General features: G+C 36.7%; 1 protein-coding gene across 1 annotated transcript in view; it reads right to left on the bottom strand.

Moving 5' to 3' along the window:
- The window catches only part of si:dkey-172j4.3 (diacylglycerol kinase delta), a 74,691-nt gene extending 53,013 nt beyond the window's left edge, over positions 1-21,678 (bottom strand). The window contains exons 1-2 of the mRNA XM_051900701.1: positions 21,444-21,678; positions 19,670-19,905 (exon numbers count right to left, since the gene is read on the bottom strand). Coding sequence (XP_051756661.1) covers positions 19,670-19,846 — 177 coding nt within the window. The 5' untranslated portion in view covers positions 19,847-19,905; positions 21,444-21,678. The remainder of the gene's footprint in view (positions 1-19,669; positions 19,906-21,443) is intronic.
- Positions 21,679-24,884: the final 3,206 nt, after the last annotated feature.

Genomic DNA, 24,884 nt, shown 5'->3' with positions numbered 1-24,884 from the left:
TGGACGATCTATGACTGTTTTTTTGTTTTGTGATGGTTGTTCATGATTCCCTTGTTTGTCCTGAGCAGTTAAACTGCCCAATGTTCTTCAGAAAAAATTCTCCAGGTCCCACAGATTCTTCAGTTTTCCAGCATCTTTTGTATATTTGAACCTTTTCCAGCAGGGACAATTTCACTGATGCTCCAGAAGGAAACACGATGCATTAAGAGTCGGGGGTGAAAACTTTTGCACAAGATGCAGATGTCCAAAGTTTTCATATTTTAGTTTAAATATCTTTTTTTTTTCATTTAGTACTGCCCTTCAGAAGCAACAGAAGAAACTTGCATGTTTGCCGGAAGACAAATTAAGTACAATTTACCTTGATCTTCAAATTCAAAAAGTTTTCACTCCCCGTCTCTTAATGCATTGTGTTTCCTTCTGGAGCATCAGTGAATGTTTGAAACTTTTTTAATAGTTGTGTTTGAGTCCCTCAGTTGTCCTCAGCCTGAAAAGATGGATCTCAAAATCATATAATCAGGACAGTACTAAATAAAAATGAACATGCATTTTGTATGATCTCTCTTATTTTGTTAAAATTATTCACATTTTCACAGATTCTGCAAGTGGTTCACATACTTTTTCTTGCAACTGCATATATATATAGTCAAGAAACATAAGTCATTTTATGTGACATACAATGGCAATTACAAAAAAACTAATTTGCAGTAGTCACAAATGTACAGTAAAGCCACAATTACGAAAAATAAATGTGCAGCTGCAATATTTAGTCACAACTGTATTTTTATTTATTTTTTACACTGAGGTGGAAACAGGCTTCCTTACTTCCATTAATGGAGATGAGAAGAAGTTTTTTTTAATGATTAGAAGTTGTGTTTAGAGGGAAAAAATATTGGTTCTTACAGAAAAGTTAGACATACTTCACATAGAAATGAAAATTATATCATGATTTACTCATTCTCAAGTCATTGTAAATCTCTGTGTCATTCTGTCTGACTGAAACATTCTTCAAAATATCTCTGTAAGTGTACTGCAGAAGAAAGTAAGCCATAAAGGTAAAGCCATAAAGCCTTGTTGGTACATAAAAAGGTAAAAGTTTGTGACATTTTGAGCAGAGGAAGCACGGATGTGGTTTGTAATGCAGGACAAAAAATACATATATGGTGCTTGTGTTTTCTCTCACACATGCACATATACAGATACACATATGTGCAGCGGTGTCTTCTTTTCCTTTATCTTTTTTTTTTTTGTCTCTGTTTCTGTACTCGGGCATGCTGCTTCCTTCCCAAACCCTCAAACACACTTGATTGAGGAGGTGTGTGTGTGGGTGGGTGGAGAGGGTGCTTCAGTGCTTTCATCTCAGGGTGACACAGAATCCCTCGCCAGTATTATATCATCTGCACCTGCACTCAGTGTGTGTTTGCCTGTATGTGTCTGTGTGTGTGTGTGTGTGTGTGTGTGTGTGTGTGTGTGTGTGTGTGTCTGTGTGTGTTTATGTGTGTGCATGGGGGCAACCACACCTGCCTCCTTAATGTAAACTCTTGATGGTGACACTATCTTAAGATGGCAGAACACAAGGAAGCCCTCCTCCCCCACCTCAGAGTATGATTCAACAAAGCTTTATTGGAACAAAAGTAAACAGTATAGCTAAAAATACAGTACATTGTACTTCTGTAGATTGCGCAAGGGATTGTTCACTTAAAATGAAAATGATGTTATCATTTACTCATTTACTCACCCTTATGTTGTTTCAAACCTGTATGACTTTCTTTCTGACTAAATTATCCTTTAAAATATGTTTGTCATTTTTCTACAGAAGAAAGTAAGTCATTGGCGTTGCTCAAAAGAAAGAAAGTCTTACAGGTTTTCACAGAATTTTCTTTTTTGGGTGAACTATCCCTTTAATCATAAAGAAGTTGGGAATGGACCACAATCGTACAAAAAAAATTTGGATATGGTAAGGTGACAAGAATCAGTCATCCACCTTAACATAAATTTTGAAACATACATATTTTTTTTAGAATTCAGAATAAAGTGTGCCGTTTTGAGTGTCACAATGCCCCATTCTACACTTTTCTCCTCTAGTTTTCAGGAATTTCTGTGCCTTTCCTGATTCAATGGCTATTAAACATGATCACTCAGTCTGTACATGCTCAGATGGTAATAAGATCCTCTTCCAGTTCCTTTTCTCTTCTTATAGGGACCTGAGGCATCGCAGTTTCCTTTGTAATTCCTTTGTTATTTCCTTTTCTCATAATTCCAAATAAATGTTTTTACCATGTTTAGTATCTGATGCTTATGCTTGATTCATCAAAGATGCCAGGAAACAGGAGAAGATTTTTAGGCGAAAACCAGCAAAGAGTAGGAGCATGAAATACAAATTCACCCTATCTATTTTCTAAATGCATCTTGACCTCATAATTGTCAATCAAAATGTCATAACTCTATCTTCTTTTGAAATGGCAGATTTGTGGCAGATCTGGTGACGTATTATTATCCAATTATAAAGTCCACATAAACCCACCCCTTTTTTAAAATTGACTGCAAACTTGCATTCAGATCTACTTCCATCCAATCAACAACTGATGTATAAAAGCAATCCCCCTTCTTACATTTTTTTCCTGCTTCATTAGGATCACAATATGGAAGAAATTATCTGTTACTACTCTTTACTATTTATTTTAAGTATTTATAAATTAAGGGATTAAATTAAAGGAATAGTTCACCCAAAAATGAAAATTCTGTCATTTTTCATGACTTTCTTTCTTCTGTGAAACACAAGATTTTTTTTTTTTATCCATTCAATGAATGTCAATGGGGACCAAAACAACAATGAACGAATGAGTGAATGAATAAGGGATAATTAAGGTGCAATTATTTGTAAAGCTGTGTTAAAACAATATGTATTTGAAAAGTACTATACAATTAAACTGAACATAAGTTGAATGTGTTGAAATGTAAAATATTGATCTCTTCTGTGACTGCAGATGTATTTTCAAGAGGACTTTTATAATGAAACACAAGAGGTATGATGAGAGCTTGGGTCTTGCCACAGATTTTAAATAGAAGAATTAGTTTTTTGATGGGTGTAACTGAAGCACTAAGGTTTGAGTTAGTCCTGACTCCGCTGAAGAGGTGAGTGTTATTGTCTATCGTGTGACTGATACATGCTGCTCAAGTGTTCACAGACAGGATGTCTCTAACTTTACAGGTAAGTACAGACCTCAGAGCTGCAGGCCGTTTTCAGAATAAATAATACACACTCACACATGCACAACAATAAGCATTTTAGGCTTACACCTTGATAGCCCAACCCTAACCCTGTGTTGTCCTCTCTGAGAGTTTCTTTCTACCGACAGTACCTTATTCTCTCTCTAAAAGCTCTCCTTTTTTGTTTTGGTTACCTGCAACCTCTTTTGTTTCACAATCCCTCCTTCTCAGCTCTAAAAAGTCATTGGTATTCATTATACAACATTATACCCAAGCAAACACACACATACACATCAATGTTCCGTATTAATTACCTAGACTATGGCGGCCCACCATAGTGTAATGTGTGCCGCCACAATTTCATAATAAACTGAAAATATTTTAAAACTTCTCATAATAGCATAAAAGGTTTCTAACATTGCTTTGCACTATTGTGTTTGCAAAGTATCTGTCAAACAAACTAAAATCGAAAGCGTGATCTAGCTTTGTGCCCTTACCAAATCGCAAAAGACTGCAATTTGATAAAATAATTTGTTTGCCCTGCATGTTTCAAAGCAAAGTGTGCACTTTGCTCACACAATCAGACTGTAATCCGGTGTTTTCTGCATCTCAGAACAGCTCAGTTCACAGTGAATGAATACAGTGAACTCCATCTCTGCATGTACTGTGAGTTCAGCATGCATTTGGGAACGTAGTAGCCACCAGCTACGCATTATTTTCACATTTGGATAATTTCAAACATTTTTGTGGGATGACAGGATTTTACTAGATTTATAATGAGACGTGTTTGTAAACTTGTTTTCAAAGAAACTGTAGTTTTCTGCCAAAATAAAAGCTCATGGGTTTATCTTTCGCAAGTGTAGAAATTACAACAAAAGTATTGTAATCTCCCTTCTATAGCGTAAAGTAAAATAATATATTTATGAAATATTAATTTTCCATTTTACATTACATAGCTACTGTCATATGAATAATAATAATAATAATATAACATTAATTATTAATACTATTATTATTATATTCTAATTGAACACCAGTGTGAATGTAATGTAAACTGAGACACTATATCACAACTAAAAAGAGGACTGAGACCCCTTTAAATTTCATGTAAAAGTCAATTCATTTACTTTTTTCTTTGTTCAATTTGCACACTCAACATGGGTTGGAGCTCTTAATTTTGAACTCTCCAAGTGCACCAGATTGATGAACTTTAAAATGTACAACATTTTTTTACGGGGGTGGAGGGTGGGGGTGGCATGCCCCTGGACCACCCTAGCGGGACCAAGGTCCTCCCACCACAGTCTCACAAAATCCTGTGGGAAACACTGCACATATATTGTAGGGCAATGCTATACTATTTTTAGAAAATTTCATTAAATACTCTTTGGTATTTGAGAGAGAGAAACTTCAACCTTTAAGATACTTTCGTACAGTCCGTGCACAGTTGTGCACACAAATTTGACCCTGAGAACTGAAAATAACACCGTCCTACTTTGTTCGGCTGCAATCCAGCCCTCTGAACAATGAGAGATGCTGCTCCATTCACAACGGAGAAACCTCAAGGAACTGATCGCTGTCACCGCAGACCATCTACGGTTACAGACAAGAAACAAAGCCCGAAGAGAGTGAAATATGGATGAGAGACACTCAAGTGCTTCATGTGGAATAACACTGTTAGTGTTGTGAAATTAACAGGATGAAGGGACTTGTAGAAAACGTCTCTGTGATTAAAACTGAAATATGAGACATCATTCTAGACTCCTCCTTACTGGCATCAAACCTGACTGCAGGTACCACTGAGGGAGAGAGAGAGTATGTGTATCCTGTTCTAATAAGATTAGATGTTGAGATGGGATTAGTTTCATCTTGGCAACATTCCCATTCCAGGCAGTCCTAAAGACAAGAGCATCTATAGCTGCACTGTCAACATTTAAACTAATGATCAAAAACAGAGCTTAACCTCACAGATGGTGCTTCATGAGTGCCTAAAATCAGAAAAACTAATAATTTAAATAATGTGTTTCTGCCTGATAAAACAGTTAAGACAGATTTAAATTCTTATGGGTAGAAGTTCTCATGCAGATGAAACAGATTTGAGCCAGGCCTGCAACATCTCTTAATTTCCTCTTTCTCTCCCCTGCTGCAAATTCCCATGCTGTTCGAGTTTATGCTAGTTTAGCACTGGTAAAGATTGTCAAAATGTTCCATCAAAAGAAGGTTAAAGCTGGTAAGAATGGCCAACTAGCAAGGTCTTTGTAATGAACCTGGTTGGCCAACTTCAGTTAAGCTAGTAAAGAACCATCTTGGGGAGACCAGCACACCAGCATCCAAAAGACAATTTCATAGAATTATATGATATTATAAAAAGAAGTAAAAACCTAAAATAAAAAAGGAAACTTATAAGTGTAATACAAGTGAAAAACAATAACAAAAAATAAATAAAATAATAAAATAAAGTGTTAGCAAAAAAAGCATTCCGTTTGTTTTTTAAATAGCCAAATGTACCTTAATAGCCATTTTATTTAAGTTTTCAGTGTCATTTTCTATACATTTATTATATGATTATATAGCTAGTCAGTCTCTTCTTCTCATCTCTCCCTTTTCTTCCCCTTTCTATCTTTCTTTCTAGCTCATGCAGTAACCATGACCTGGAAGAGAGTGTCAGTTTCACCTACAAGGTGAATACAGGTAAAAGTAGGACAACTTCTAAAGTAAGGCACTTAAATTTACTCTGCACTAAGTTTGAAGCATTCACTCTATGCCTTAGACACAATTAGTAAACTCTCTGCTAAATCACACCTCTCATGGTTTTCTGGGAAATCTGACCGTCATGTCACATGTCACGGCACCCTGCTTGCTTTCAGTCTGTTTCTCTCATCTAGCCAAATCTTCCTCTATATCTTTCTGTGTGACTCTCAGTATGATCATTTTTGGACTCAATTCTGATGAACGTCACAGGAAATAACAAGCACACTAAAACCATCTTCCTGCAGACCTGACCACAGCCACAAATAGACCTGCACTAGCCTAAAAATGACTGACCTGCTAGCAATGCTTACTGGAAGAGAGAGAAAACGAGAGAGAGAGAGAGAGAGAGAGAGAGAGAGAGAGAGAGAGAGAAGAACAATATGAAACTTCTCTACAAATGAAACCTAAAACCACTTCCTTCATGTACTCATGACAATGGCCCAGATATAGAAATGCTGATGTTCCACCTCACACCCCAAACAGCTCAGTCTTAACAACATGTCACTTCTGTAGTAGTTTGTGATCTAACATTGCTAAACCAGTTGGCATTACTACTGTGTTCAAATCAGACTAATCTAAACATCAATCAAGAGATCTTCTTTTTGAACCCAGCTCACCTGGATCACACAATCAGTAAATTTATGCTTTCATGGCTTCTGTGTATGTGTGTGAGCAAGGTTTGTGTGTGCCCTCTGTTTACACTGCGGTGTTGTTTGGTGCAGTGCTGATGCATGTGATCGACTCTGAGAGCTTTTATACTGGACCGCTCCAGAATTGACAACAGCCAGGCACAGAACAATGGCCTTTGATTAGAGAAAAGGTCTGTCTCTCTCTCTCTCCTCTAAAACTCCTCGAGTGGACCAGAGCGACTGTGTAAAAGAAGAATGACTCATTCCTCCCTGTTGCTCCCTCTCTCTCTTTCTCTCAGCTTCTGGCCTGCATGAATGTGTAGATTGTCACCATATCACCCTGTCACTGCCCATGCCCACAAAACCTACAGTTCTGACTCTTCAGACCATTCATTCCCATTTCAGACCCTCTGTGACTATTCTTCCGATTAACAGTGCAGATAAAAAGTCAAATGACTTTTTTTAATAAACAGATGTGTTGTAAAGGACAGAATACATTAGAAACTCTTAATCCATACTAAGGTTGTATTATACCAGCTAAAGTATCACAATACCAAGAAGTGTCACGACACAGTTTTTTTAAAATTAATTACTACTACTACTACTACTACTACTACAGTGAATATTATTATACAAAAAATAATAGTTCTTAACATATGATTTAATGTCTTCAATTTCACACAGCATTACAATGCAGTTTTCATTGAAAATTGAAGGGAGACTTTGAAAACCCAGAACTTTTTTGAAGTTTATTATAAAGTTACATCTGCAATAATGAACATGAGCAAAACTAACAATCCTAAACCTCTCTACAGTTTATTAAACTTATCACAGGAAGTGCTTAAGCAGTTCACTGCCATGTTTTTTATATTTCACATGCGCTTTGGGCTGTGTTTTTAAGATGCTGATAAAAGGAGTTAATCTTTGAATTCCTGCATTGTGTTTCATTCTGTGTTTCATTCATTCTGTCTACCATGAATCACGATTCTACCATTTGGAATATACTGTGGGACTGCTGGTATTTTGAGGCTCAGGCTTTGCAATACTACAGTAGCGGGGTAAACCGTGCAACCATAAATCGTACTGTATGAAACCAGTTCTATATGTACTAATAACATCTGAGAAGTGTTGATTGGGCTACAGTCATATCTGACATGGGTTCAGCGTCCCTGCAAGTGAATTACTCATACTGGGGAACCATCTGTGATTATCAGTTGATCTGAAGGGAGAAAGAAAGAAAGAAAGAAAGAAAGAAAGAAAGAAAGAAAGACATACAGTGTTGCTTTAAAAAAAAAAGGTATCTATCATCATCATCATCAAAAAACCAAACCAAAAAAAAAAAACCATCTGATTAAACTCTGTCTACACTAAGTTGTGCTTCACTGTCCTGACTGAATTAACCCCCTGGACGCTTCCTGTTTTGTGGAGTGTGTAGCGTGAATCAAAACCCTCCGTTGCTATTTTTAGTGCACAAAACATGCTCTGAATTGCAGAGAGTGTCAAAAGAGGAAACACAGAAGTAGACTTCCTTCCTGCTTCAGTTTTCTTCATTTAAACTATGAAAAAAATAGATGAGAGAAACTGAGTGGGCGTCAACATGGCCTGATGGCTTCCATTTTGTCCTGACTGGAGATGGTACTGCTGCTGCTAAGTGTGTTTGTCATGACTGATGCTATATTATGATGTGCTATCTGTCTTCATTAGCAAAGAAAAGAGATGGAAACTGACATACACACACTATGATTGATAATAGTGTGTGTATGTCAGTTTCCATCTCTTTTCTTTATCAATCATACTAACAACCCAGTAGCTCATTCTTCCACCTTTTCACTGACACACATTAAACATTATAACTGGGGTAATTAATTTCACTCATACGATGGAGGCTTGTGTCTTAAACCTGCAAAATGTCTAGAATTTAATTTTTCTGAACACAAAAAATAAAGGTTGTATTAAGGGTGCTCCAATCAGGATTTTTGGAGCAGATCACAGATCGTCAATCACAGGAAGCAGTATCTGCCAATACGGTCACCGATCTATTTAAAGTCTTCTTTTTTTCATGTAGAATTATTTATAGGGATGCTCCAATCAGGATTTTTACAGACATTCATTCAGGGCCATACTTGAAAGTGACTTTAGACATTTGGCATTTGGGCATTTTTTAGACATTTTATATAATTATCTCAATTAAATGTTTGATCATGCAGTGCATTTTTGTTTTTACAATGGGGCAATTGTTGCAGGGCAGCTTACATACAGAACAAGCCTGATTTCAAACTCTGAATTGAATTCACAAAAAAGACAAGTAACATCAGTAAAAAAATAAGAACAAATAAACAATTTACAAGCAGTAGCACAAATAAATAAAATAGAATAAAATAAACCGTGCTTTTAAGTTTTTTTGTTTTTTTTTCAGGTACGTCTAGTATGTAAAATAATACTGGATGATATTCCCTTAATAAATTAAATACAGATTAATCCTTATAATTAAGGTTACAAAAGTTAGTCATTCAAGAGCGGTGAATGCCATTAATGTTAATTAAACAACAAAAGACAAAGAAAAAAAAAGTCAGAGACAGCAGCCAGATTATTAGGCTGCTGTCACTTTAAGAGCTCCACCGATCCAATACTGTTACACAACTGTTCACTTAAGGCAAAAGCGACTGTGTTTATGTGCATACTCGTCAATAATTTTGTACATACATACATTTGTGTGTGTTTGACCATTTAAGCACAATTTGGTACTTGCGAACTAGGTTGTATGAATCAAAACATATTTGATGTTTTATATAAAGCTATGTGTTTGAACCAATTGAATTTCACTCTGGGCAAGGTTATCCAGAATGACATGACAGAAATTGAAAGCAAACATCTGACAAAACACAAACAAGAAGATTGGAGAGATTTGATTTATCACTTGTCTCTTTATTGCAGTTAGTTAGGGTGTAAAATAGATGCTCAGTAGAAGCATGTGTCGGGTTTCCCTGGGTGGCCGTGATGACTGGAACAGCACTAAAAGCTACCTGCTGCATCTGTGAACCTCTGTGCCACTCATTCACTTGTCCTCTGCTCTCTCTGCCACCTGTCTTTCTCATACACGTGGCCTCATAATGTGAGAATGAGATGAGAATGAGAATGAGCTCATTATGGCAGCCTTTTAGCCATAGCATAAAGGATTGCTAGCTTGTGTGTATATCACTTATGGGCCCAGCAGAGTGAAAATAACATGAATGGCAGATGAGAAAAAAGAAACAGTAGGGGATAAAGCATGTTGTACATGTCTGTCTCTGTGTTTACCCTATGTTACATAGCTTACCATAATAAAAGAAAGAAAGAAAGAAACTCTTAATAACCTTTTTTCTAAGTAAATCAGAAACTTACAATAGCCTCAGGAAATCACATGTGTCGACCATATATGCCATTGTGGATAAGTATGCGGTTTCAAAAAAGTAGTAATTATAAAACTGACTGTTATTCATAGTGAGGTGTAAATTACTGTAATTTCTTTCTAGAATGTAATGGTTACTTTTCTAAACTGAGGAGTATCAATGACATATGCGGCCAAGACACAGATAATGTGACCAGTAAATAATGATTTACGAACAAACTAATTACTCATATGAGCCGGTTGTTTTTTGTTGAACCTATAACACACAGCACGACCAGTGTAGTCAGATTCCTGAAAAGAATGACTGAAAAGAAAGAGAATAAAAGAATAAAAAAAATTACATTTAGATGTGGCCAATTATGGGACAACATTTCGCCTCTAAAAACGCATTTAGAAGTAAAAGAATCTTTAATGGAACTGTTAAGGAACCAAAATCATTAAGATGAATCAGAACTAGAACCCAAATGATTGAATTCCATCTGATTCCTTATTCATGATGCTATTAATTTCTTTAGCTATAAAGCTTTACATAGAACACCTTTAAATAGCTCATATGTTTCCAAACACACATACACAAACATTGCCATCTACTCTATCTCGTCCTCTCTCACACACACAGACACGATCTGACAGCTATTCCTGTTATTTAAATGCTCTGCAGTCTTTCTGTCCCTTCGGCACCTTCTGGACAAACCAGAGATCCTTCAGACCTCTGTCGGACCCTTTTCTCTCTCTCTCTCTCTCTCTCTCTCTCTCTCTCTCTCTCTCTCTCTTACACTGTCTCCCTATCTCTCTCTCCTGTCTTCTCCCTTTCTTCGCTCCATTGCCTTAATGGACTGTCAAGGCAATGATGGACGATGCTTTTCTAATTAGGTTTTCAAGTTTAACCCAGAAAGAAAGAAAGGGAGAAAGAAAGCGAGGGATGAGTAGAGGAAGAAAGACAGAAGGGAGATAATAGAAAAGAGAGATAAATGACAGGTACAATGTGAATGCAAAAAGGGAAACAAATGACAAATCCTTATTAGAAAAGAATCAAAGGCTTTAAAGTTATGGTTCAGTTCTTCTAAAAACGAAAATTTGTTTGATCAGTTAAACTCATTATTTACTCATCCTCATGTCATTCCAAATCCACATGCTGTTATTATTTCTGCTGAACACATTTTAAAGAATTGTTACACAGCTTGCCAGTTCATAGTGACCAGTGGCCTAAAAAAAACTTGTACTATTCCAACTCTTCTGAATCTTCAGACAGTTCTATGTGAAGAGCAGCAAAAAACAGCATACAGGTTTCAACAACATGAGGGTGACTAAATCATTGCTTTTTTTGTTTTTGTTTTTATTTGATTGATTTTATTTGACTTTGTATGTGATTTTGTATGTGAGTAAGCATAGAACATAATGAACAAATTACAAGCATAGATAAATATAATAGAACAAAGATACAAAAGAAACAAATAGTGCTTTATATTTTTCAGGAAAGTCTAACAGTATTCAGGTACAGAAATTAAATAATCAAATGTAAAATAACACTGTAGTCTTCACTGTAAATTAATCTGTATTTTTCTCTTTGTCTTTTGTTGTTTGATTAACATTCATGACACAGAAAGCAGCAGGAATATTAGGCTGTTGTTACTTTAAGACCAAATGCATGGATCCAAAATACTGTTACACATCCAGTTGTCTTTCTCAGTTGTTTATTTCACCTTAGCCACAAGCAACTTTGTTTACGAGGATACTCAATGTTTTACGTTCATTTTGACAATTTATTTTTTATTTTTTTGCATGTAATTGTCCGTGTAGGCACAAATAGACACGGAAGAGAATGGCATTCGGTGTTCACATGCATCTGCGCGGCTCTCTGTGTGTGCACAGAAAAAAGCCACATGTCTTTGTTTGCTCAAATGATTTAAAATCACTTGAATGTTTAAACTGACAGAATCTAAAATGCGTGCAAATGACAAACGTTCATTGTATGATGGTCAAACTTTGCAATTAATCCGAGAATCAGGTGCATTTTGAACCGTGGTGTCTGGTCCGTACAGATTAATGATCCCTATACCAGACATCGCACATCCTGCGATGTGACTATCGCGGATGCGCACATTGCAATATTGATTATAAAACAATATATCATGCAGCCCTACTCTACATGGACCCATAAAATCCACTAGGATAGAACATCAATACAAAGGGGGTTTAAAGTCCCCTGGTGAAAGAGATTAGAGACAGACATACAGCCTGCCTTTGTTTCTAATTACTTTTACTTATTAAGACAATTATCTGTCAAACCTAATGTGATGTTAATTAGAAAACAAGGTTCTGTTATAGTTCTAATGTGATTATGACATCTTGTCTATATATCCTAAAGCTAAAAAGCCAGTTTAGACAAGATAAGTGGAGTAAAGATGGTTAGATAGTTTTTCAAGTTCGGCAGAATTCAGTGACAGCTGTATTCTTTCAGTCTTGGACATATTTGACAGTTTAGAAGGTGATACTAGAAAACGGGCAATTGCTAAAGTACTAGTATGAGACACAGGTCTTCAATCCCCAAAATTAACTAAAATTTCTTGTTACCCAAACCATTAAATAGCCAGTAGTGGTGGGTTGAGACTAAACTCACTGTGGGGTATTGTCAGTCACCACATAAATTCAATCTCTTGGAAACGCAACAAAGGGAAAAACACAGGGTAATTCCTAGACATATGAGACTACCCTTTTCCTCAAGTAATTATATAGGGGTTTTACACATACAACATGACCCTTGACCTCCTCCTCCAACTGAATACAGTTGGTCTTCAGTACCATCTACATGACTATTCAAACAAAAACACCCAGGAGCACATGAAACATTCACAGAACTCTCATCATACACATGATCTGAATTTATAGGCTTCTTAAGACACCTAGGAAAACTTTCCCGTATTGCTACAGTCTTCTTGGAAGAAGTTTCTAAATGCAAACGAACTAAAAACAGTAAGAACATATTGAATTACAGTAAGAGTGAAGTACCTGCTTGTGACTAGGAATTCACCGATATTAAAATTCTAGCTGATAACCAATAAATGACTGATATTAAAATTCTGTACTGTTAAATTAAAAATAAAACACTTAACATTAAATCAGTAGTTTTAAAATCTACAATTGAAGTTGTATAATAATGTCTAGCATGAAAATGGAGTCAATTTAAAATCCTAAAGTTTTTGCATTTAACTGTGTTATTAAATTCTTAGCGTTTTTAAATATAAATTTTAAGTGAGCATTAGGCGACAGTAAAAAAACAGGAAATGAATAATTAAATATTCAATACCAGCCATACTGTAAAATGCCCCTTTGAAGAAAAAAGACAGATTAAATGTAAAAAAAAATAAATACGTAAATAAAACACACTTTTTATGTTACATTTTAATTTAACAATGGTGGTTTCAATGGCAAATAATAACATCACCATAAACAACATCAACCGAAAAAAACCAAGCTATATTTACCCCTCAGTGTCACACCCACATTCACAGTGAGAGCAATCTTCACTTCTCTTTTTCCACCCTTATCCATGCTTTCTATATATATTTTTTTTGAATGTAGTTTTTCAAAATGTTGCTTTGCTTGGTCCTTGACTAAATGTGCTACATCATTTATTCACCTTGCTACTTGTTTTAAATGATGCCTCGTACTGTATTTCCTGCTCCTCCTTGAGACAGTCTCTCTCACATTTACAGCTTTTCAAACAGTTAATATGAAGTGTCGCCTTTGTATCAGACCTCTTTCTTTAGAAAACAATATAGCTGAACACCAGTCTGGTGGGGTCACATCCTTGTTCGGTCCACTACCTTGAGGAGAAACGGCTAATTAGTTGTCATGGAATTTTGCCCTTTCTGAATTTGTCTTGTGTCATTCTGCCTCTCAGCTAATGGACTGAATGTGTCTCTCAGCTAACACACACAAAACACAACAACACACATTCTTTTCCTCCTTGCCTGCCTCCAGTTTCTGCACACCAAATTAATGAGGGCACTAACAAAAAGGGCAGAGAGAGAGTGAGAGAGACAGATTCTTATGTAATTCTTTACCCCTTGGAGATGAAGAAGGAGAATAGGGCCATCTAACACAGAAAGAGTATTGATACCGTGCACTGATAAATGAGACCCTCAGAGGAAACCTGTTACAGGATAAACCTACACACATCACTGTTACTCCCTTCTTTTTCCTAATTCACAAACACATATATACAAGTTCTCAACATACTTTCTCCTCTTTCTACATCTCATTTTGTCTCTAGTTTTTTCTCTCTTCACACCAGAGTTCAACTATAAGGATAGACAATTTTTTAACTGCCTTAAACAAATCATCATCTATGTCACCCAGGTGAGTAATGTAACGTGGCAAAATATTTACATCAGCACAATTGAGCAAAACATTGTTTGTTGAGCCCTGAAAACACTTATTTCTCAGGTCTCCTCCTGTTGACTAGTCCTTTAATCATTAAAGGTGCAGTAAATGATTTTTGAAAAACGCTGTTGAAAAGTGGATCGGACCAAGCACCAAAACACACTTGTAGCCAATCAGCAGTAAGGGGCGTATACAGTCATGACGCGGGAGGAGAGAAAGCTCAGTGCACAAGACCGACATTAGCAGAACGACTACAGAAAGAGAGAGATGGCAGAGAAAATACAAAAGGCCAGGCAAATATAACTTTAAAAAGAGGGGTTACAATCAGACAAGAGATCGTATATTATCTGCGTTAAAGGGTTAGTTCACCCAAAAAAAAAATTTCTGTCATTAAGTACTCACCCTCATGTTGTTCCAAACCGTAAGTCCTCCGTTCATCTTCAGAACACAAATTAAGATATATGATGAAATCCGAGGGTTTCTGAACCACATATTGGCAGCAACGTCACTGCACTTTTTGAGGTCCAGAAAGGTAGTAAAGACATTGTTAAAATAGTCCATGTGACTACAGTGGTTCAACCTTAATGTTATGAAGTGACAAGAATACTTAAAACAAATACGCAAAAACAAAACAAAAATAACGACTTTATTCAACAATTTCTTCTCTTCCCTGATATTCTCCTACGATGCTGACGTTGTGAGCGCTTCCGTGTTCTACGTCAGAACGGCAACTCATTATTGGCTGACTCCTGCGTCAGCATCACAAGCATGCGTCGTGGTTCTCACATGTACAGCCTCAGCCAATACTAAGCTGGCGTTTGGACGTAAACACGGAAAACGCTGCACTGCATTCACTACGTCAACAATGTAGGAGAATGACAGGGGAGAGAACATTACGGTTGAACCACTGTAGTCACATGGACTATTTTAAGCATGTCTTTACTACCTTTCTGGACCTCAAAAGGTGCAATGACTTTGCTGCCTATGTGTGGTTCAGAAACCCTTGGATATCATCAAAAATATATTAATTTGTGTTCTGAAGATGAACAAAGATCTTACGGGATTGGGACGACATGAGGGTGACTACTTAATAACAGAAATTTCATTTTTGGGTGTACTAACCCTTTCATTTCGGAGAAGCTTTTCAGCAATGGAGAGACCTTATGGAATGGTAAGGCCTGAAAACGAATGCTGAGGTTGCTTTATTTCTTCTCTATAAGAGAATAACATTGGTTTTGCTGTGTTTCACAAATCAATCAGATATGCTGTCTTTTGCATTAATATATACTCATGTGTCATCTTCGCTTGTTTGTTCATTTTCATTATTATTATTATAAGCCTGGAACGTCTAAACCTCCTCCACCGCCCGTTTTAAGCATCGGCCCCCACAGTGTGTCTGGAAAAATACTATGTCTTTTTTATTTTGGTTCCCTTCTGTAAGGATTCCACTGATAGCAAGCGTTGATGAACCCAAGTGCAGCTTTATAACAATAATCAATAATAAAAGTATTAATTTTAGCCTAGACATTAGTCTATACAATTTTAGCATCCAGGGTGTCAAATGTACAGTAGTAACTTAAAATACATATTTATTTTGTTATATCCAATAAAATAATTAAAATAAGGTGATCATCAAAACACTCATATGGGGTCATTTGGTCTAAGATATGTACAAAATGTACATCACTTCGATTCTACACATATAAATGTCAGTGTGTGCAAGCCAACAACAGGTAATAAATGAACTCAGTCAGGCTGAAATGACATGTCACGCTTAGCAGGGTTTAACAAGTATGCTAATGAAGAGGAAATCACTAATGAGCAAGAGGAAGAAGCATGCAGTGTTTGCTGACACCAATCTCAGCACACACACAAACAGACAATTACTTTTCATCAGGCACGTACTGTACTGAATTTCAAATTCTGCTAAGCAGCATTAGCCTGTCATTAGTCTCAACGTCTGATGACCCTCCAACAAACCATCAGCAATCCATTCATTGACTGTCTGATGCATATTGCACACAAAATTAGCAAGCACCGATTGAAATCGCCATTTCCAGTCTGATTGGCTGGCTTTACACAACCTCTGGGTGCAAGTCCACACAGGTTTTTTGATTAGTGCTGTCACAATGAGAACATCACAGAAAACATTAATTATTGTGGTATAATCTATTAAAGGTAAACATGCCCCTAAATGTCATGCAAAAAAGAAACAGACTGTGGCTGATCAGATGGTCTCTTCCTGTCTTCTTGGTCAAAAAAGCTTCATTGTGGATCAAAGTTCATGCCGCAAATCAGAACTCTGGCTACACAAGGCTATAGCTTGTGATATACAATGATTCAGTCAATTAGATCATTACATGCTGTGTACAAATCCTCAGGTCTATAATGTAAAAAACAGTGAAACAGCAGCTGTCTGCCAAATGTACCTAAAGCTCTATGCCTTTATCTCAAGTAGCAAGGTGAGTGCTTGTAAACACACCCTTATTTCCTGTCAAAGTGTATGTGTATGTGAAAAGAATAAAAAGACAACATTTTCATAAATGTCTCTCAAAGGACATTTCCTCTGAGATTTAAACAAGATAAACTGAGCTATTTGTGAAACTATCAAACATTAAGTATTAAAATTCCGTTCAAAAGTTTGGGGTCAGTAAGATTTTTAGAAATTAATACTTTTATTCAGCAAGGATACATTAAATTGATAAAAAGTGACAGTGAAGAGTTTTACATTGTTACATTTTTTTTCCCCCCAAACTTTCTATTCTTCAAAGAAACCTAAAAAAAGATCATGGTTTCCACAAAAATATTAAGCAACACAACTGTTTTTAACATTGAAATCATCAGAAATGCAGCAAATCAGCATATTAGAATGATTTCTGAAGGATCATGTGACACTGAAGACTTGAGTAATGATGCTGAAAATTCCGCTTTACCATTACAGGAATAAACTATATTTTAAAATACATTAAAAAAGAAAACAGTTATTATAAATTGTAATATTTCACAATACTGTAGTTTTGATAAAATAAATGCAGCCTTGGTGAGCATAAGAGACTTCTTTTAAAACATTAAATAGATCTTACTTATCAAAGAATTTCAACATAAAGTATTAGTAAAGCGTTAGACATTCATTGACAAAATGAAAATGTTAACTTGATTGGCATCTATGTAATTGCCTGATTCAATTAGTTCAGCTTCATTGGCTTGCAGATACTGACTAATATTCTGCTAATTTCATCAACCGCACAGTCAAGATAAACATGACTGACATGCACTGATCTGGGATCAGGTTCATCTTATTACAGCTATGATCTAACTGTTCACATACACAAAGCCATCACTTATTTGAGATCTGCTTACTCTAAGCAGATCAGATGGTTAAACTGATCTGAGGTCAGTTTTCAGCTATTTAACAGAAAGGAACAGAAGGTGAAGCACTTTAGCACAGAGATAAAGTCCTGATCTGAGATCTGTATTAAAGGAAACTTCTAGCAATTAACAGACAAAGTTGTAATGATTTGTTATAATAGCACTGCAATAAACCTTTGCACTCCTTGTGAGTAGCAATACAGAGTGTTAAATGTAAAAAAGTAGTTCAATAGGCCAAGGCTAAACAGTGTCAGAGAAATACAGTATATAGCTGGTTACTAAGTTACTGCTAAGCAGACGAACTTGCGATCTATAACATTACATTGTTCTGTATCAATGACACCCAACTCTTATGCTACAAAACAGGTGGCCTCACTGTTGCAGTCCCATTTAACACTCATGATCTCACATGGGTCAAAGGAGAAAGGTCGCCTGAGTCTGACACATGAATACTGAATTGTTGGGGGTGGAAAGCAGCACATGAGACACGAAATTCTGCTACACCTTTTTGCCTGGAGTTACATGGAGTTATTATATATATATATATATATATATATATATATATATACAGGGCTCCAGACTAACTTTTTTTACTAGGAGCACTGTAGCCCCTTACTGAAAATTTTAAGAGCAAGCACAAGCAGAAAATTTAGGGGCACACCTTAAATCGACTGCAACGCAGTTATTCACATTTAGAGCTTTGAAGTGCTGAAAAAATTAGTGCGAAGCACTTGAAAGTCTTTGAATTTTTTTTTTTTTTTTAAAGGTTGTACGAACCCTGAAATGAATGACTATTTCTGCCACAATACCATGGTTACAGTTAGTGTTACTAAATTAAATCCATGATGATTGTTCTTGATTTGTGGACTGGAAAACCTATAACTTGTTCATTCATGGCACAATGTTTGTTGTTTTGGTTTCCACATCAGAGCTGTTTGATCTGATATGGTTTATAACAGAGAAATCTGCGCCGAATCTAAATGCTCCTCACTAGATCTCGCACCGATGTTATTAATTCTGTAGCAAATTGGTCCGAGCTGATAAACGGTCCATGCTGTGCAGCTCAAATGAGTAGCACGGTTTCATTCCACTTTCGTTTGATGTTTCTCATATGCAACAGAAATGCCAGCTCTCAGCTGGGCAACATGATGGTTGCACCAGTGCGACCTCTAACAAAATTTAGTCACACTGGTAGGAAAAACGGTTGCAAAATATCACAATGCAACACAATGTTGACACAATAAACAAGGATGTGTGAGGGGTCAAGGGTAACCCTCAGTATGTTAATGAACAGACTGAGCTCCACACCAAACTGTCAAAATCATTCAAGGAAGAAGCTATTTTAAAATTAGCTCAATTAATCAACAGCATTTAGGCATTTGATTAATAAAGAACATGTGCATCCACTTTGTAGACAGGGTTCTGTCATATCTAGCTTGTATAAGCCTGTTTATGTATATACAGTATGTACATATATGTATGTAGCTTGTATAAGCTTGTATATGTATAAGCTTGCTAATGACGGCCTCATATCCTTTTTCCCTTTCAGAAATAAACATTAGTCCAAACTGACATTGATATTGTACATACACTGTACTAGTCATCATAGTATTGACTGATTCTGAGCCATCAGCGACTGTCTTCTGGATCAATATGCACTCCAGCTACAACCATACAATGTGTGTGTGTGTGTGTGTGTGTGTGTGTGTGTGTGTGTGTGTGTGTGTGTGTGCGCACATGGGTATTGAGCCCTTCATCTTTGGGGGTGACTTCAGCAATTGTGACCAGCCACTTACTTTTCTCACAGAAAATCTCCTCTACTTAAAATAAAATAATAAATAAAAAATAAATAAATATTTGGGTGGTTAAAAAAAGCAAACAAAATCTATCCTTGACATGTGCAAATTATCTTTTTTTTCTCTCTCACATCCCTAAATCCTACCTTGGCTCGAATCTGACCAGATGTAGACACTTTTCGGATGAGTTTGTGCGAGGTCTCCTCAGGCTCCCCGTCACTGTCCGATGATTCATCACCCGCCTCGACTTGAGGGTCCTGAGAGGTCAGGGACTCCCGGGGCTCCCGGACATAAAGGACATTTGGATTGAACTTCGAGGCCATGACTGTGCAGGGGACAGTATTTTCTCTGCACTCGTCTCCTCCTTTGTGCCAAGTCAACTCTGAAATGGAGAAGGCATTGCTCAACGGCAGCTAACGGTATTGATTCCAAAAGAGACTTCTTCTACTTTCATTTTACAGACCCATGAAGCTCTAGTCTAGGAACTTCAGCATTCATAGCAAATTTAGTTCCTCTATTTTGATTGTTTTGAGGCTAACAAAAGAAACCAGTGCACAAACCAAAGGACAGCTAACAGCAACAGGGGATTATTTTGTCTATTGCACAATAGCATTACGGGTAATTGAAAAAAGGGGGATATTCAAGATAATAAAAAGGAGAAATCTTTTAAAACACAAGTTCTTGTGATCTTTGTATTCATGTTGGTTTTGTGCATAGTTTTGCGTAACCACCAAGTAGGCTACTTAAATACTTAAACCTTGAATAGAGGCGAGCATATCCTCTCTATTTTAGCTACTATTTTCTCTTCCTGCACATTAGTTATACCACTTATTTGGGAGACAAAAGTTTCAAAAATTAATAATATAATAACAAAAATTTCTTCATTGCTTTTCTTAAGAAATACGATTATGCTAAACAACTTTTTTTTTTTTTTTTTTAAATCTGTCATATAATGATTTAAAAAAAAAAATCTCCAGAGTTAAACCATTACATTTTTTTTTTTGTTTGTACTTTAATCCTCACAAAATCGCATATCCAAATTGTGTTTATTTCAGTGAAAACATATTCATAATAGAATGTAGAATGTATTCATGTCATTTTATGAATTGCTTTTTGAATAAAAATAGATCCAGGCAAAATAATGAGCGACACGCCATTGACCCTTATGCAGACGGTGAAGCCCATTAGCGCTCAGAATCGATACAAACCCATTTGACATAATCCACAGACGGTCGCTGTCAGGGCTTTGAGAGATACATGAACTCGCTGACTGTTGCGCGTGTGTTCACAGCTGCGCATTCGTTGCGCTCACAATCATTCGATTCGGCGACACTCCGTTATCACCTTTCTAGCTGTTAATAAATTGAATCGCCTCTTGTCCCCAAAATATTGCTTTAACGTGTATCCATGTATAACACGACGCTTTCTGGAACACACTTCAGTTTATTGCAAACACATCTCCTGTAAACATGAAATAACTACCTGTTATGATGTCGCGCGTCGGCTGTCTACGTGTGAAAACGAGCCAGTCGCTTTGCAGATAAAGAGGTTCGACTCAATAAAGACATTACTAATATTTAAACGCAGGCGTCTAATGGGCTTTTGGATTTGGGGAGATTATATTTACAGAGGTATCTCTGACTCAGTAGCACCAGCTGTGTTCTCATGTCTTTTCAACCAAAAACAGCCGTGTTACAGGCAGCATTTATGTTGTACATACACAATTTAGCGATCTCACGCGAGCAGCAATCTCCGGCTTTGTCATTTGAATAAAACCGTTAACGGTTTGATTCATTTAACGCTCGTGGCGCTCGGCCATCACTTTCTGAATTGACAAATAGACTCAACTGTCACTCTCGAGCACGATTCCGTCTGCGGCGGTTGTACCGACTAAATGAAAAGGTGGACGTGGTGTTTTACCTCTATGGTGCGTTGTCAGCTCCCGTTGACCCTCGTGTGTGTGTTCTTGTTGTTCTTGATGGGCTCTCGCGCAGCGCGGTTAGATACTGTCAAATAATCTGCTTCTGTCGCGCACATACGCGCGTGTACGCATAGCATCGGATAAGATTTGAATCGAATGGGAGGGGTGGACTAGAGCGCGAGAGCGTCCGTGTGTCAGCACATCTGGATGGCTTGACAGCAGATATCTAAGAAATGTTTGAGAGATAAATGCTTCTTCACCTATTATTGTTTTACTACAGTTATCTATGCAGACACAATGCTTACAATATCGCTTCAGAAACTTCAGACTGGAGTGTGTTTATCAGGAAGGGGGGTCTTCGCCGAAGAAATATGTGACTTGTTGCTATACGTCGAGCTGATTGACAGAGTTGGCCATTTAGACTCAGGTAATAATGGTTCAGATTATCAGAGCATCGGGTCTAGTGTGCAATCAAGAATGTGGATTTTTATATAATAATAAAGGCATATTAATTCCTTAAATCTATCGTGAACACTGGTTCGTAATGAGGTTTCCTAACAAAATACCTGAATTTAGGTATTTTTAACCCCAATACAATTAAACATGTCAAAGTAATGCAGTTAACTAGTAGCTAGCAACAGCTTTAGCATACTAAACATTTATTCGGTGTAGCAGGAAGTGCAAGAGAAGAGACTTGTTACACACCATTGATATTTGCACAGTGATATACAGCTCATGCCCTATTTACCCGTCCTCAACCTACACAAGCTCCACTCTTTACCAATCAAACCCCTCAAAATTCACCATAACTCTTCTTAATCTCAAGTCTCTTCATTTCTTCATATCGTTCCAAAAATAAATAAATAAACATAAATAATTAACCTATTTATTAATAATAATAATAATAATAAACACTTTCACTAACTTACACTTACAGATTCACACTTAGTTTCACAAACTTACAGTTACTCTACAACTCTAGTCCCCCTCTACAGATTGCATGTGGGAACCAAAATTCCCCTGCCACAAGAAAAGTACAAAAAAGTGCTAAAAGTGTAGTTTCAACATGAATGGATGAAATAAATGTCCATTTTACACATTTAAGTGATTTGCACACAATGGAATTAAGTCATTTCATAATAAGATGTTCAAGATGTAGGCGTAAAGTGAGAAAACTTTAGTGTATTTGAGTGCTTTACAATCTTTTTTTCCTTTTCTTTCTTTCTTTTTTTTTTTTTCCATTTTCTGTCCTATTCCTTAGTTTCTCCAACGCATTAACCGTAACTGGCCAAAAGCATCTCTTGCTATTTAACACCCACTCCCATTTCTCAAAAGAAAACAGAATATATACACAATGAAATACATGCTGTTCTGAGACCAGTTTTATACATTATTTTCCATATGAACTCTCTGTAAACTGCTGTTATCTCCCATGACTTCTTATATGATTGTACATAGCTGTTAAAATGAACTATAACATTAATTTTATGTTCTTTTTGTACTACAATTCTTGTTTTGAATCTACATCCATCACCATAATAAGCTCTAATGGCTTTTAGCTCCTGGGCGTTCTTTCACATCCACAACACCGTAGATAGATGCTAATTTTCTGTCATTAGAAAGATATAAAATTGCAACAAATTGAAGTGTGCTTTCATGTTTAATACACACCTGAGTGGCATCTAACTGCTGACCTGAGCCCATTTACATTCACCTCGTGCTGCAGCCACTATCTAAACCAGGGACTTAGAAATTATTTTCATTCAAATTAAAGTATGAAATGTTACATGTGCATTTATTATGCTTTACTAGCATTAATGGTCTGAAAAAAAAGAAAGAAAAGAGAATAAATTAAACACTATCTAGAAGCAAAGATTATTTCCTTTTTTTCTGACTGTGAATTATAGTTTATGTCCACCAATATCAACCAATATTCCACTTGTTATCCAGATGGCTATTACCAGTCTTTCTTCTGCTGAACATAAAAGAAGATATTTTGGAGAGTATGGGTACCCAAACAGTTGATGGGCCCCATTGACTTCCATAGTATGGAGAGAAAAAAAAAAATTAAAAATACTATGGCAGTTAATGGGGCCCATCAACCGTTTGGTTATCAACATTCTTCAGAATATCTTTTTTTGTGTTCAGCAGAAGAAAGAAATTCATACATGTCTGGAACAACTTGAGGGTGAGTAAATGATGACAGAATTTTCATTTTTGGGCGAACTATCCCTTTAAAGGATATATAAAGTTGTACAAAGCTGTTCATGTGTAAGGGGCACCCCCAACTACCGACTGAGTCATTATTTTGGATGTAGCTTTCTGCTGCCACCCAGCGGTATAACTTAAAACACACTGTCTGTCTAATGCTACCGGTCCCAATTAAATAATCATCAAGGTCACTGTATAATTAAATTATAATTCAGTGCATTAAAACACCACATCCAGCATCTGAAACTACAGCTATTTTTTAGATGTGGGGCAAACTAGTTAAAGTTGGGTTTTTAATGCAGCCGTACTATGAACAATCAAGTAGGCTATTGTTATTGACGTCAAAGAGATGCATCGGACTAGATGCTACAGAAAGCCACAGAACAAGGAACTCACGGAGAAAGAGTTTAGCGTTTCCCGGCGAGCTGCCGTGCCCCTCGAGGTACGTCATCCTTCGCGTATCCACGCGCACTTAAACCACTGCAGAGGAATAACATCCTACCTGCCGTGCGCAAGCAGAGGCGCAAGGGGCTCAGTGATTATGATGCAGAAGTATTACACATGCAGGCTACACTTGCCTACGAGATTTAGTCGTAAATGTATTATGTTTTAATTTAAGATAACGATACAAAAATCTGCAGAAGCTTTGTCCTGTTGGTTGCTTATACAAAATGTACAATCATCAGATGGTTCACGCAAAAGAATCGTTTCACCGTTTATCGGTTGCCATGAGAACGACGCGTGAGATGAAAGTTGTCTCAGTCAGCTGAGGGATGGATGGATGGATAGATACATAGACAGAACAATAAGTAGAACGACAGACAGACAGATGATAGACAGATAGAGAGGTAGAATCCATTCCTATTCACTGCCATGTATGTCATTCTCATTTAAACACTAGACCATGAAACACTGAGCCTCCCTTTGATCTTCAGTAAAAGAAACAGGCTTGTTTGTGCATATGCTTATCTGAATGTGTGAGTGTATCCTTGATACAAATGTGATTACTCATGTACAATTACTGACGCATACACATTTTTAAAATAGGTATCTGTACTGTTTTTGTCTTTTTTGTAGTCTTCGCAGGGTGGGTGTAAATAAATATTTAAAATGTGTGGATTTCTGTCTCAAAGGAACTGAATACTAATCATGCAAAAGAGCACAACTGGAACAGGATTATAATTTTAACAGCAGTGCACAGGGGAAGTGTACAAGCAGAAACCGCTAAT

Source organism: Ctenopharyngodon idella, chromosome 7, assembly GCF_019924925.1.
Source record: "Ctenopharyngodon idella isolate HZGC_01 chromosome 7, HZGC01, whole genome shotgun sequence".
Taxonomy (NCBI): Eukaryota; Metazoa; Chordata; class Actinopteri; order Cypriniformes; family Xenocyprididae; genus Ctenopharyngodon; species Ctenopharyngodon idella.
This window is presented reverse-complemented; position numbering and strand designations above follow the sequence as displayed.